Consider the following 14213-nt stretch of genomic DNA (forward strand, 5'->3'; position numbering starts at 1 on the left):
TAACTGCCAAGTTTTTTTTAAAGGTTATTTTTGCTAGATTTTGTATGATGTAACAAACATCACTTAGACATTTTGCAAATATACCATAAATTGGTCAAAGACACAGTTAATGAGATATTTTCAATGAATGAAAAGCTAGTTTTCATTGTTAAGGTAGCACATTTATTCTCTGACCAAAGGAAGAAATTTAAAACTGTATAACTTCTGAACTTTTTTTTAAAAGGCCCATTTCTTTTAAAATTGTCTGTAGAGGCGAGGTTTCGCCGTGTTGCCCAGGCTGGTCTCAAGCTCCTGAGCTCAAGTGACCCGCCTGCCTTGGCCTCCCAAGATTACAGCTGTGAGCCACCACACCTGGCCCAAGGGACCCATTCGTTAACATGCAATTGCCTTGTAATTATATAGCCCTAATTTTCTGGTTTTTGGATTATTTCTGATCTTTTCTTTTTCTCCTTTGATCTGCAGTTGTTTATTTGTTTACAGTTATTTCCCCAACATTTGGAAAAAAACTTCAAAGTTATAGAAGAGTTTCAAGGCTAGTAAAATGAACACACATAAACCCTTTATATAAATTCATCAATTAATATTTTGCCACTTTGTCTATATATACACACAGCACATATATGCACAAAATACCCTGCCCTTCCCACATGTCCCCTGAACCTTTTTTTTTTTTTTTTTGCTGAGGCATATAATAGGAAATTGCAAATATCAGATCCTTCAGACCTAAACACATTAGTGGATATGTCCTAATAATAAGTGTATGTTTTCTGCATAATCACAATATAATGGCCACATTCATGATATTTAACATAGATATATAGGTATTATTTTAGTCTATAGTCATAAGTCCTCAGTTTTCCCAATAACGCCCTTTATAGCTACACCACACCATCAGCAATCCAATAAAGAATTTAATCAGGCCGGGTACCATGGTTGATGCCTGTCATCCCAGCACTTTGGGAGGCCAAGGCAGGTGGATCACCTGAGGTCAGGAGTTTGAGACCACTCTGGTCAACATGGTGAAACCCTATCTCTACTAAAAATACAAAAATTAGCCAATCATGGTGGCACGCGCCTGTCATCCCAGCTACTCAGAAGGCTGAGGCAGGAAAATTGCTTGAACCTGAGAGGTGGAGGTTGCAATGAACTGAGGTCGTGCCACTGCACTCCAACCTGGGTGACAGTGAGACTCTGTCTCAAAAAAAAAAAAAAAAAGGATTTAATCAAAGACCACACATTGTTGCTTGCTTTTTAATCATTTAAAATTTTGTTAGCTTTGAGAAGGATAAGGTAGAGGCAAATCAGTTGATTTATCATTGTATTATGAAGGTGTTCTGGAGTAGGGAGGCATTAGCATCAATGGTTAACACTTCAGTGTGTTTCGTTTGTTTTAGTGGTTTTACACAAGAAGCCTTTTTTTTTTTTTGTAATGGAGAAAGACTAGTACCTTTTTAATAATACAGTCAGTTGTATACTTTATATGCAAAGAGAAAAAAAACCATTAGGAGTAAAGAATACACATGTACTAAGAATTAAATTATTATAAATTCTCAATATGTTGGAATGTTTTCAAGCATGAGAAATCATAATTTATGGTTCTTTCAGTCTACAAAATTTTTAGTTCCCAAAGTTCTTTAGATGCATAGATATCTCTGTTGACTTTTTAATTATTTTCTATAGCCTTTTCCATTATATATATTGAGTAGAATAATGGATTTTTTTTAAAGCTGGAGGCAACCTATAATGATATCTAGCAAAACCATCTATTTTACAGATGAGGACATGTATCCTTAGAGAGGTTATTAAATAACTTTTATAACACATAATTAGTAGCAGAAAGAGACTAGAACTAAGGTTATCTATCTTTCTTATAATCTTGCCCGTATTAGTAGGCAAAATACAATTATGGTAATTTTGATTATGTTTAAATTTTAGTTAAAATGTTTATTTTTCAGTCGGGTGCGGTGGCTCACGCCTGTAATCCCAGCACTTTGGGAGGCCAAGGTGGGCGGATCACTAGGTCAGGAGTTCGAGACCAGTCTGGCCAACATAGTGAAACCCGGTTTCAACTAAAACTACAAAAAAATTAGCCGGGTATGGTGGTGTGCACCTGTAATCCCAGCTACTTGGGAGGCTGAGGCAGGAGAATTGCGTGAACCTAGCAGGCAGAGGTTGCAGTGAGCCGAGATTGTGCCATTGCACTCCAGCCCAGGAGAGAGTGCAAGACTCCATCTCAAAAAAAAAAAAAAAAAAAAAAAGTTTATTTTTCATGCCATTATGCTAACTCTTAGTGCTGGTCTGGGATGTAGCTACAAAGAAAAGGCTTATGAAGGCTTCCTACATGATCTGCCTTTAGCCTGAGGTTTTCCATTAATTTGATGATATAACCTGAAGTAGCTGTTAGATAAAAGTGAGAATATGTGCTTATAAATTTGATGTTTTTATCCAACATAGATTTCTGTATCTGGCATAGATAGAAATCTCTCTGTCTGCAAAGTGAGTAGTAGTTACATAGAAGCACTATTGAATAACTAGCTGTTGACATAATAATTATCTTATAATAATTCCTTATTAACTCATAATAATAAGTGAGGTTTTGACCTTATCAGGAAAAAAAAATGTATGTTGACATTTCTTTTATTCACTTCTGTAGATATTTAAGATTGTTAATTTAGCTTGGTTTCTTGGGGGGTTTTATGTTCAGTTCACTGAAAAATGGCTGACACTATATATTTTTTTTCTATAGAAATTAGTGAATTTCCATCAGAATGTTGTAGTGTGATGGCAGGAGGTACTCTGACTGGATGGCATGCTGATGTTGCTACTGTAATGTGGCGAAGAATGCTAGGCATTTTGGGAGATGTAAATTCAATCATGGATCCTGAAATACATGCTCAAGTTTTTGATTACCTCTGTGAACTTTGGCAGAATCTAGCTAAGGTAAAAAGAAATAGAGGATATAAGTGGAGAAGAAAATAAAAACATTTAAAAATAGAAGAAGCCTTAGAAACCATTTGTGACACCCTTTTTGACTGTAGATAAACTGGTACCCGGCATGGTGAAGTCACTTAATTGTAATTAAATAATAAGTGTAGAAACTGGATTTGAACTTCAGTATAAGGTAAACTGGAAGAGATAACAGTTTTCATAAGTTTGTTTCTTTTTATTTGAAAATTACAGATTAGAGATAACCTCGGCATTTCAACTGATAATCTGACCTCCCCTTCTCCACCAGTTTTAATTCCTCCACTGAGAATTCTCACACCTTGGCTTTTTAAGGTAAGCTTAATATATAAAATATGAGTTTAAAATTTTTCATTTAGTAACTCTTAAACATTTTATAGAGATTTTGGCTATTATATAGACTCCTAGAGCACTTAACTTTTTAAGCAGTATCCTTAGGAAGTCATTAGGCATTACATAGAGAAGAGGGTGAGCATGCTAAAATTAGTCGGGATATATTGCTGTTGATTATTTCATAAAACAAAAGTGAATATAGAGAGGTATGTCTGTGTTGTATTTAACTGAATTATAAACTTCGAGTTGTATCACAGAGTATGCTGTGTATTAAAAGTTGTGACCTGGTGAGGTGACTCACGCCTGTAAGCCCAGCACTTTGGGAGGCTGAGCCAGGTGGATCACCTGAGGTCAGGAGTTTGAGACCAGCCTGGCCAACATGGTGAAACCCGTCTCTACTAAAAATACAAAAAATCAGCTGGGCATGGTGGTGGGCGCCTGTAATCCCAGCCACTCGGGAGGCTGAGGCAGGAGAATCGCTTGAACCCAGGAGGCGGAGGTTGCAGTGAGCTGAGATGGCGCCATTGCACTCTAGCCTATGCGACGAGAGCGAAACTCCGTCTTAAAAATAAAGTTTTAATTCTTTTTTGTTTGTTTTTTAAAAGACAGGGCCTCGCTCTGTCACCCAGTCTGGAGTGCAGTGGCACAATCACAGCTCACTGCAGCCTTGAACTCCTGGGCTCAAGCAATCCTCCCACCTCAGCCTTCCAAGTAGCTGGGACTACTACAGGCGTGTGCCACCATGCCTGGCTAATTTTTAATTTTTTTGTAAAGACAGTCTCTTTATGTTGCCCAGGCTGGTCTCAAACTCGTGGCCTCAAGAGAACCTTCTGCCTTGGCCTGCCAAAGTGCTGGGATTACAGGCTTAAGCCACTGTGCCCAGCCAAAATATTTAATTATTTTAAGTATTGATATGTTTGGTACATTTTCCTAAGTGGAACAGTTTATGGTTATACCTACATTGTATCATTTTTGATGATGATAATTTCAGTAATCCTGATTTTTAGTTCATTAAAGAAATTGGGCCAACATGGAAATAAATGAGATTATATACATTGTTTGCCATATTCAGTTGCTTAAGTTATTTAGCAAATAGTATTTCTTTTTGAACATTAAAACTGATCTTTTAATTTTAGGCAACCATGTTGACTGACAAATATAAACAAGGTAAATTACATGCATATAAACTTATTTGTAATACAATGAAAAGAAGACAAGATGTTTCTCCAAATAGAGATTTTTTAACACATTTCTACAATATAATGCATTGTGGATTACTTCATATTGACCAGGTAACTATATATATATTGTCTAAGAAGTAGTTTATATCATATTATCTTTGATTCTTGATTCTGTTTAACTCTTGCCTTTTAAGGTCTAGAAGTTAAACTCTCCCCCTTATTTAGTGATTTATATACAATTTACTTCAATTTTATGACCTTATTTGTTCTTGAAACATGGTTGAAAAATCAAGCTATTATTGTAGGTAGAGGATTGAGGTAGTTCTCCATCTTTAATGTTGTACCAACCAGTTCACTTTTTGAAGCAATTAAACCATCCTTTGCTTAGGCTGACACCTTCCTTTAATGTTCTAATGTACCTACTCTTAGACATTTTGTGACTAATACTTGAGGCATATGGATTTGTTTGTCTAGTCATGCAACAGTCAGGTATTTTGCAGTCTAAGAATCAGCACATCACATTTTCTTATTACTGTCAATTATATTGGCATAGCGTACATTGATTTGATAATTATATGAGTTATAATCATTAAATAGTCATAAATGTAACCTTAGAATTACTTTGGGAGTCTTGATCTCGGCCATAAACTAAAAAGTGTAGGAGGTTGCAAGTCAAAATAATGTAAATATGTTTATCCTAATATGATCAACTCGTAGGTCATTTAGAGAGTATATTAATATTAAAGGTGATAATATCTTTCTGAAAAATGAAAAAACTTTTTGCATTAATTTAAAATTAGTGTGCTACCTTGTAAACATGTCTCAAAAAATAACTCTCTTGATTACTAGAAAAAGAGAGCTTTTGTTTAAGATAAGTTGTACTGAATAATACAACTGAATACACTGTATCCTCATAGTAAATTCCAAAGACAAAGTAAATTAATAATCAGGTTAGGAACATTCCCTTAAAAGTGTCTAGGTCTAGATTTCTGAGGCTAGATACCTGTCATTAAAGGACTTCAGTTTATTTTAAAAAGAGAATCTTTCCATTGTCACATAACAGGTCATGTGGATTCAGAAACCAGAGTTATTGCACAGAAGCAACTAGGTGACAGGAGAAAACTGCTATGCAGTTTAGTTTTACATTGTGTGGGCCTTGTACTTTTAACCTTCTGAAGCAAAGAGCCTTCCTTAATCTCTAGTGTGAAAAAAATTCTGTTATTTATGCCAGTTAAATGAATGTATTTTCAGTTTACTTTCCATTGATAGAATATAATATTAAGCATGGATTATTTGGAAGAATTGAAATTAGTCTTTCCAATTAGCCAATGTACAGTAATTACCTTTTTTATTATTTCATATATTATCTATTTTTAATGATACTGATTAGCTGATACTCAAGATTACATATGTGATATTCTTTTTTCCTTCTTTATTCTAAGGATATTGTCAATACAATCATCAAACACTGCTCACCTCAGTTTTTTTCACTTGGTTTGCCTGGTGCCACAATGCTTATTATGGATTTTATTGTAGCAGCTGGTAGAGTGGCTTCTTCAGCTTTTCTCAATGTAAGTCATTTCCTGTTCCTTATCATATAACGAACTTTAGTTAGCCAGGATTCAACTAACAGAGTTGATAAAACATAACAAGATGATATTCAGGAAATTTTGTAATTTAGTTGGAATTGATTGCTTCTCCTACATTAAAAAAAGTAAGAAATTCTGAAATATAAGAAAGCACTAAAATCAGTAAAATCTGATAAGCAAAACAGGATTTAAAGTTGAGGAAATCTAAAGAAACGGAGGGAAGAAAGCAAAGAGCGAGCAATGGACTATAGCAAGAGGTAAGAAACAATGGTGAGTCATCATCACACAGTGTATATGTGTATGAAATCATCGTGTTGTACACCCTGAATATATATTGTCTTTAACAATTATATATTTTTAAAAAAAAATGTGGTAAGACAACCACCATAGGACATACGTCCTGGGAATAAACTCTCTCTCTCTCTCTTTTTTCTTGAGATGGAAGTCTCACTCTGTCGCCCAGGCTGAAGTGCAGTGGTGTGATCCTGGCTCACTGCCATCTCTGCCTCGCAGGTTCAAGTGATTCTCCTGCCTCAGCCTCCTCAGTAGCTGGGATTACAGGCAGACACCACCACACCCAGCTGATTTTTCTATTTTTAGTAGTGACGGGGTTTCACCATGTTGGTCAGGCTGGTCTCGAACTCCTGACCTTGTGATCCGCCCACCTCAGCCTCCCAAAGTGCTGGGATTGCAGGCGTGAGCCACCGCGCCCAGCCAGGAGTAAACTCTCAAACTGCATGTGAAGATTTTCATACGGTCGTGCAATTGTGAGACAATGCTAAGTAAATTGGTATAAATGGAATATGTTCATCTATAAGTGGCAGAGGTGAGCTAGAGAGGAAGGCAATAATGCTGAAAATGTTAGATGCAAGCCTAAGGAAGGAATGACTAACCATTGAAGGATTTTAAGCAAGGACTAGATGATCAAATTTATATTTTGGAAGGATCACTCTGGAGCAAAATGTAAATAAAAAATAATAACTGGAAGTCTACTAGAAAAAACTAAGGGTTTTTGTGAGAAAAATATACTTGTCTAGTACTGTGTAACTTGAAGAGCAGTTTAACATACCTTATTTCATTGTTAAGCTGCAACAGTGAAAGATCAATAGTGAATAGAAGGAGTTCTATTTGGGGCCTAGTAAGATGCATGTTAGACATCCATGAGGAAGATGTCAAAAGAGTAATTGCATATACTCAAGGGACATGTCAGGACTGAAAATAAAAGCTGGGCAACATTAGCTTATAGACGATATTTAAAGCCATGAAACTGGATACAGTCACCTAGTGGAAACAGACAAAGCAGCAGCGGTATTTATAGCTGTATAACCCTGTTTATCCAGTTCCCTGAAAACAGTAATCATGTCTTACTCATCTTGGTATCTCCAGAGCCTAGCATAGCACCATGCTTGGTTAGTTACTGAATATGTGTTCATTTAGCACCTAGTATATACTCAACCTTGTACTGAGCTCTTTTGTGGTTATTAAACTTCCCCCTCCCCTTGTGTACAGAATGTTTTTGTAGGTGAAATACAGAGGGATATAGAATAAATTGGATAATACTTTGTGCTCAAGCAACATAATGCCTGCTGCCGGGGATATGGAGAAGTATATTAACAACTCCAGAATGTAGGGCATCAAATAGGTACCAATAAGAGGAGCACAGCATAGTAGTTAAAAGCATTGTCTAGAGCTGACCTGCTTGGGTTCAAATCCTGGCTCTGCGACTTATGAGCTGTGTGACCTTGGGCAAGTTACTGAATGTCTCTGTGTGTCAGTTTCTTCATCTATAAAATAAAGATGGCCAGGCATGGTGGTTCATGCCTGTAATTCCAGCACTTTGGGAGGCTAAGGCGGGTGGATCACCTGAGGTCGGGAGTTCAAGACTAGTCTGACCAACATGGTGAAACCCCGTCTCTACTGAAAATACAAAATTAGCTGGGCATAGTGGCACATGCCTGTAATTCCAGCTACTCGGGAGGCTGACACAGGAGAATCGCTTGAACCCGGGAGGCGGAGTTTGCAGTTAGCTGAGATCGCACCATTGCACTCCAGCCTGGGCAACAAGAGCAAAACTCTGTCTCAAAAAAAATAAAAAACAAACAAATAAAGATAACTTGCCTCATAGGATTATTTTATAAGGATTTGTAACATGATTGGAACATTATTTGATACTTTATATGTGCAATATAAGTTTGTTAAAATTATTTGGTAATTCAGAGAATGGAGAGATCTTATTTGTTTAGGGCTATCATGGAGGTTTCATGGAAAATATATATGAATATGTCCCTGAAAGATTAGTAGTATTTGTTTAAGTAAAAATGGAGATGAGGAACAGTATTCCAGACAGAGGTAAACAGGCATGAGTGAGATGTATTCAAGGAATGACAAATAATCCATTTTGTTTAGGAGCTAGTTAATCTGTAAGAGTGTAATAGGCAAAAAGAATCGAAAGGTACTTTATTTTTTTTAAAAAAATTATCGAGATAAAATATACATATCTAATTTACCATTTTTATCATTTCAATTAATTTTTTTGTTTGTTTTGTTTTGTTTTTGAGATAGGGTCTTGCTCTGTAGCACAGGTTAGGGTGCAGTGGCACAATCAAGGCTCACTGCAGCCTTTACCTCCTGGGCTTAAGCAGTCCTCCCACATCAGCCTCCCAAGTAGCTGAGACTGTAGGCACACACCTATAGTCCCAGGCACCATGCCTGGTAATGTTTTTAACTTTTTGTGGAAACAGGGTCTCACCATGTTTCCCAGGCTGGTCTTGAATTCCTGGGCTCAAGTAATCCTCCCTGCCTTGGCCTTGTAAGGTGCTGGGATTATAGGCATGAGCACCTGAGCTATCATTTTTTAATATACACTTTTTTTTTTTTTTTTTTTTTTTGAGACAGAGTCTCTCTCTGTCAGTCAGACTGGAGTGCAGTAATGCGATCTTGGCTCACTGCAATCTCTGCCTCCCATGTTCAAGTGATTCTTTCACCTCAGCCTCCCAAGTAGTGGGACTACAGGCACTTGCCACCACGCCGGGCTAATTTTTGTATTTTTAGTAGAGATGAGGTTTCACCGTTTTGGCCAGGCTGGTCTCAAACTCCTGACCTTAGGTGATCTGCCCACCTTGGCCTCCCAAAGTCCTAGGATTACAGGCGTGAGCCACCACACCCAGCCTTATATTTTAAATACATTTATATTATTTTTTTCCCCCTTCTTTCCTCCTTTCCCTGCTTCCAGGCCTCTGGTAACCACCAATTTATTCTCTTATCTTCATGAAATCCACTTTAGCTCCCACATATGAAAGAGAACATGTGGCATTTGTCTTTCTGTGTTTGGCTTATTGCAGTTAACATAATGTTCTCCAGTTCTACCCATGTTGCTGCAAATGACAGGATTTTGTTCTTTTTCATGGCTAGATAATGTTTCATTGTGTATAAGTACCACATTTTCTTTATCCATTCATTTGTTGATGGGCACATAGGTTGAGTCCATGTCTTGGCTGTTGTGAATACTGTGTGGTAAACACAGGAGTGCAGGTATCTTTTTGATATCTTGATTTCCTTTCTTTTGGATATACACCCAATTGTGGGATTTCTGGATCATATGGAAGTTCTATTTTGATTTTTTGAGGAACCTCCTTGCTGTTCTCCATAGCAGCTATACTAATTTACATGCCAGCAGTGTATGAAGGTCCCCTTAGAAAGGTATTTTAGATCTTTGCTACACAAAGTGTGATCTGCACATCAGAAACATTTAGCATGATCTGGGTGCTTATTAGTAATGCAGAATCTCAGACCCCATCCCAGACCTATTTACTGAATCAGAATCTGCATTTTAACTAGATCACAAGTAAGTGGCAAAATCATTAAAGATTGAGAAGCACTGCTTTAGACTACATTTTGGAAAGGTCTTGAATGCCAGGAATCAGATTATAATGCTATATTAGATAAACAGTTAAGTGTTGTTGTTGTTGTTGTTGTTGTTGTTGTTGTTGTTTGAGACGGAGTCTCGCTCTGTCACCAGACTGGAGTGCAGTGGCACGATCTTGGCTGACTGCAACTTCCGCCTCCTGGGTTCAAGCGATTCTCCTGCCTCAGCCTCCTGAGTAGCTGGGACTACAGGCACGCCACCACACCTAGTTAATTTTTGTATTTTTACTAGAGATGGGGTTTCACCATGTTGGCCAAGATGGTCTTGATTTGTTGCTCTTGTGATCCGCCCGCCTCAGCCTCCCAAAGTGCTAGAATTACAGGCGTGAGCCACGGCACCTAGCCGCAGTTAAGTTTTTTTAAAGTGGTGAGAGAGATGACTGAATCCATCCTTTGGGATTATTAAATAAGTATTAATCTGGGAGTAAATTAATGGAAGACAAACTAGAGATGGTAAACAAGTCACAGGGTTATAGTATAATCAAAGTACGTAGACTATAAATCTCTTGGATACTAGCAAAAGTTGATAGAATTCAGAAGATGCCAGTATATAAACCAATGTCATTTTTTATTAATTTACTGTGAAAACTAGTAGTGTTCAATGGGTTATTCCAGATGACTAGTCAGCACATTTCCTGCAGCTTTTTTCAAGATTCTGCAGGAGAATTAAGCCCTAATGTCATAAGGCATCTATTTTGTGTAACTAATCCATTTGAAATGACTAATTTCTCTCTTATGTATCTAATACTGTGCATTATGTAACATCCTTGAGAAAATGTAGAATATAGTCATTTTTTGCATTCTCTGGTTCATATGAGGGATACCTGTTGAGAAAGCCTGCATAGGAAACCAAATCATTGCAAGAATCAAGCATAACATATCTCCATAATAAGGTTAAAACAAGTCATTTCCTCTGGTGGTGTTGGAAATACCCAGTCCAGGCTGGGCGTGGTGGCTCACACCTGTAATCCCAGCACTTTGGGGAGGCTGACACAGGCAGATCACTTGAGGTCAGGAGTTTGAGACTAGCCTGGCCAACGTGGTGAAACTCCATCTCTACTACAAATAGAAAAATTAGCCGGGCGTGGTGGTGCACGCCTGTAATCCCAGCTATTCAGGAGTCTGAGATGGGAGAGATGGGAGGATCGTTTGAACCTGGGAGGCGGAGGTTGCAGTGAGCCGAGATCGTGCCACTATACTCCAGCCTGCATGACAGAGTGAAACTCCTTCTTAAAAAAAAAAAAAAAAAAAAAAAAAAAAAGGAGGAAACACCCTAGTCCAATTCTTGCTGCTTGTATTCTTATTTTAGATTTCATTCATATCATCTCCCTTTTGTTAATGCTGTCTGCCCCCCACCCCCTCATCATCACAGTCACTATTAGAACATCTTCATCATCACCAAAGAAATGCTCATATACATCTCCCTACCCCAAACTCTTGGTAACTCAAATTTATGTTCTGTCTTTATGGATTTGCCTGCATATTTTATATTACATGAGCCTGTATTTTAATTTTTTGTTTACAAATCTCTCTCTCTCCCTGGACTTTAAACTTCTTAAGGATAAGTACAGTGTCTTAGCTAACTTCTTGTCTCCAGCCCTTAAGACAGACTATATTACATAGAAAGCTCGATAATGGAATAATTGATTTGGTTTTGCCTTTCTTAATTATGATCACATTCCATGTCTGCCCTCATATCCACATACCTGAATATTCACAGTTACCTCATCTACCTATATAGAAAAACTCTCAGCTAATCTCTTTCATTAAATACTGATTTTTAAGATCAATTTCATTTGTATAAGATAACTTTTATTTTAAATTGGAATGGTAGATGTGAGTTCACTCTGCCCTTTTATACTGCTGCCTTGTATCTTTAAATCCAGATTGTTTTTTAATCTGGAAATGAGTTGTTTTGTTGAAAATCATATAATAGAGTATTACACCATTGCCTCTATTACAATATTTATTCAGATGTGGAAATCCTCTTGGAGATTGGTTCTCAATTTATGTGAATAGAAGAAGTATTATATTTCTAATAGATTTGTGCTTAGCATTTTTGTTAGGTATTATTAAACATATAAATCAATTTGCAGATGTTTTAGTAAATAAAACAATATATTAGTAGGAGAATGTTGATGTTTGGTGGGCATGTAAGAAGGCAGAAGAGAAAAAAGAATTGTTCAGTGTTGGTACTTCAGAAATGGCTAAATACAGCTAAGGAAAAAAGATGAAAATTTACCTTCATCGGCAGTCCAAGTCCAGACAAATTCTAATGTTGCTTCTAGTAAGTGGTATAGGCAGTGCTTTTCTTATGTGCATAATATCATAAAAACCATCTAGATTGTTTCCTCTTTCATATAGTTAATGTTTTTTCTTCTTTATTCATGCTTGGTAATAAATATAATCTAGTGAAATTAAGTCATCAGCTTATTAGAACAATATGTCATAATGTGTGAGTTACCTTTAAAATTATTTATATTTTTACTTATTAGGGTGAATTGATGCTTGTAGATAAGGTATATTTGTTTTTACAGTCTTATTAACTGTGGCCGATTTGAGGAAAGCTGTGCTACTTGTTTATTGCATTTATTAACAATAACAGTAGTTCATGTGGAAAGTATAAATGGAAACTTAAATCTTTTTATGTTTTCCCTTTCCTTTTTAAATTTTGTTTTATATATCACTTCCCTGTCTAATGTAGTTGGATAATAAAGCATCTTTTCTGATAATTTCATAACACCAGTATATTTTTAAACTTTTTAAAAATGTGATACATAGGCACCAAGAGTAGAAGCACAAGTTCTTCTGGGATCTTTGGTTTGCTTTCCCAACTTATGTTGTGAACTGCCTTCTCTTCATCCCAACATTCCTGATGTTGCTGTGTCTCAGTTTACAGATGTTAAGGTAAGAAATGAGATGCTAATTTTTAGCACTCAAATTATTTTATAATCATAAAGTATATGCAATAAAATTTGTATTCTTTCTTTTCTTTTTGAAATCTACACAATTGTTAAAGATTTTTGCACATTGATTTTTGTATTCTGAGACTTTGCTGAAGTTGCTTATCAGCTTAAGGAGATTTGGGGCTGAGATGATGGGGTTTTCTAAATATACAATCATGTCATCTGCAAACAGGGACAATTTGACTTCCTCTTTTCTTAATTAAATACCCTTTATTTCTTTCTCCTGCCTGATTGCCCTGGCCAGAACTTCCAACACTATGTTGAGTAGGAGTGGTGAGAGAGGGCATCCCTGTCTTGTGCCAGTTTTCAAAGGGAATGCTTCCAGTTTTTGCTCATTCAGTATGATATTGGCTGTGGGTTTGTCATAAATAGCTCTTATGATTTTGATATATGTTCCATCAATACCGAATTTATTGAGAGTTTCTAGCATGAAGGGCTGTTGAATTTTGTCAAAGGCCTTTCCTGCATGTATTGAGATAATCATATGGTTTTTGTCTTTGGTTCTGTTTCTATGCTGGATTACGTTTATTGATTTGCATATGTTGAACCAGCCTTGCATCCCAGGGATGAAGCCCACTTGATCATGGTGGATAAGCTTTTTGATATGCTGCTGGATTCGGTTTGCCAGTATTTTCTTGAGGATTTTTGCATCGATGTTCATCAGGAATATTGGTCTAAAATTCTCTTTTTTTTGTTGTGTCTCTGCCAGGCTTTGGTATCAGGATGATGCTGGCCTCATAAAATGAGTTAGGGAGGATTCCCTCTTTTTCTATTGATTGCAGTATCCTCCAGACACAAAGGCTTGAATGCTCATTAGGAGCATATCCTTTTTTGTGTTTAAAACATAAATCTAATGGCATTTTTGTTCTCCTGAGCCACTATAATATTTGACCCTGTTGGTGTTCGTGTCCTTTTCTGAATGTCTCTTTATCTTTTATTGCACAGATCTTGACTTACTTCTCGCCTAAGTATTCTGACTCCTTAATTGACTAATTTTCTTTTCTCTATTTGCTAAACATATATCCAGTTCAATATTTTACCCTTGTATTTCTTCTTTGTTTTCTCCCCTTTAAATATTTTATTCATTTACATAATTTTAATTAATATTTTAACTTGTCTCAAAATTCATTGTCATATTTTACAAATTATTAAGGATGAATATTTCTCCCTTAGCTTTATTGAGGTAAAATTGACAAAAATTTCGTATATTTAAGGTGTGCAATATGGTGTCTTGATACACATATACAGTGTGATAA

General features: G+C 36.5%; 1 protein-coding gene across 15 annotated transcripts in view; it reads left to right on the forward strand.

Moving 5' to 3' along the window:
- The window catches only part of RALGAPA1 (Ral GTPase activating protein catalytic alpha subunit 1), a 276848-nt gene that overhangs the window by 132955 nt on the left and 129680 nt on the right, over nucleotides 1–14213 (forward strand). For all 15 annotated transcript variants that reach the window (XM_021941133.2, XM_021941130.2, XM_021941131.2 and 12 more), the window contains 5 exons: nucleotides 2747–2940; nucleotides 3181–3279; nucleotides 4434–4589; nucleotides 5921–6049; nucleotides 12773–12898. In XM_021941133.2, coding sequence (XP_021796825.1) covers nucleotides 2747–2940; nucleotides 3181–3279; nucleotides 4434–4589; nucleotides 5921–6049; nucleotides 12773–12898 — 704 coding nt within the window. The remainder of the gene's footprint in view (nucleotides 1–2746; nucleotides 2941–3180; nucleotides 3280–4433; nucleotides 4590–5920; nucleotides 6050–12772; nucleotides 12899–14213) is intronic.

The sequence above is a fragment of the Papio anubis genome, chromosome 7, assembly GCF_008728515.1.
Source record: "Papio anubis isolate 15944 chromosome 7, Panubis1.0, whole genome shotgun sequence".
In the NCBI taxonomy this organism is placed as follows: domain Eukaryota; kingdom Metazoa; phylum Chordata; class Mammalia; order Primates; family Cercopithecidae; genus Papio; species Papio anubis.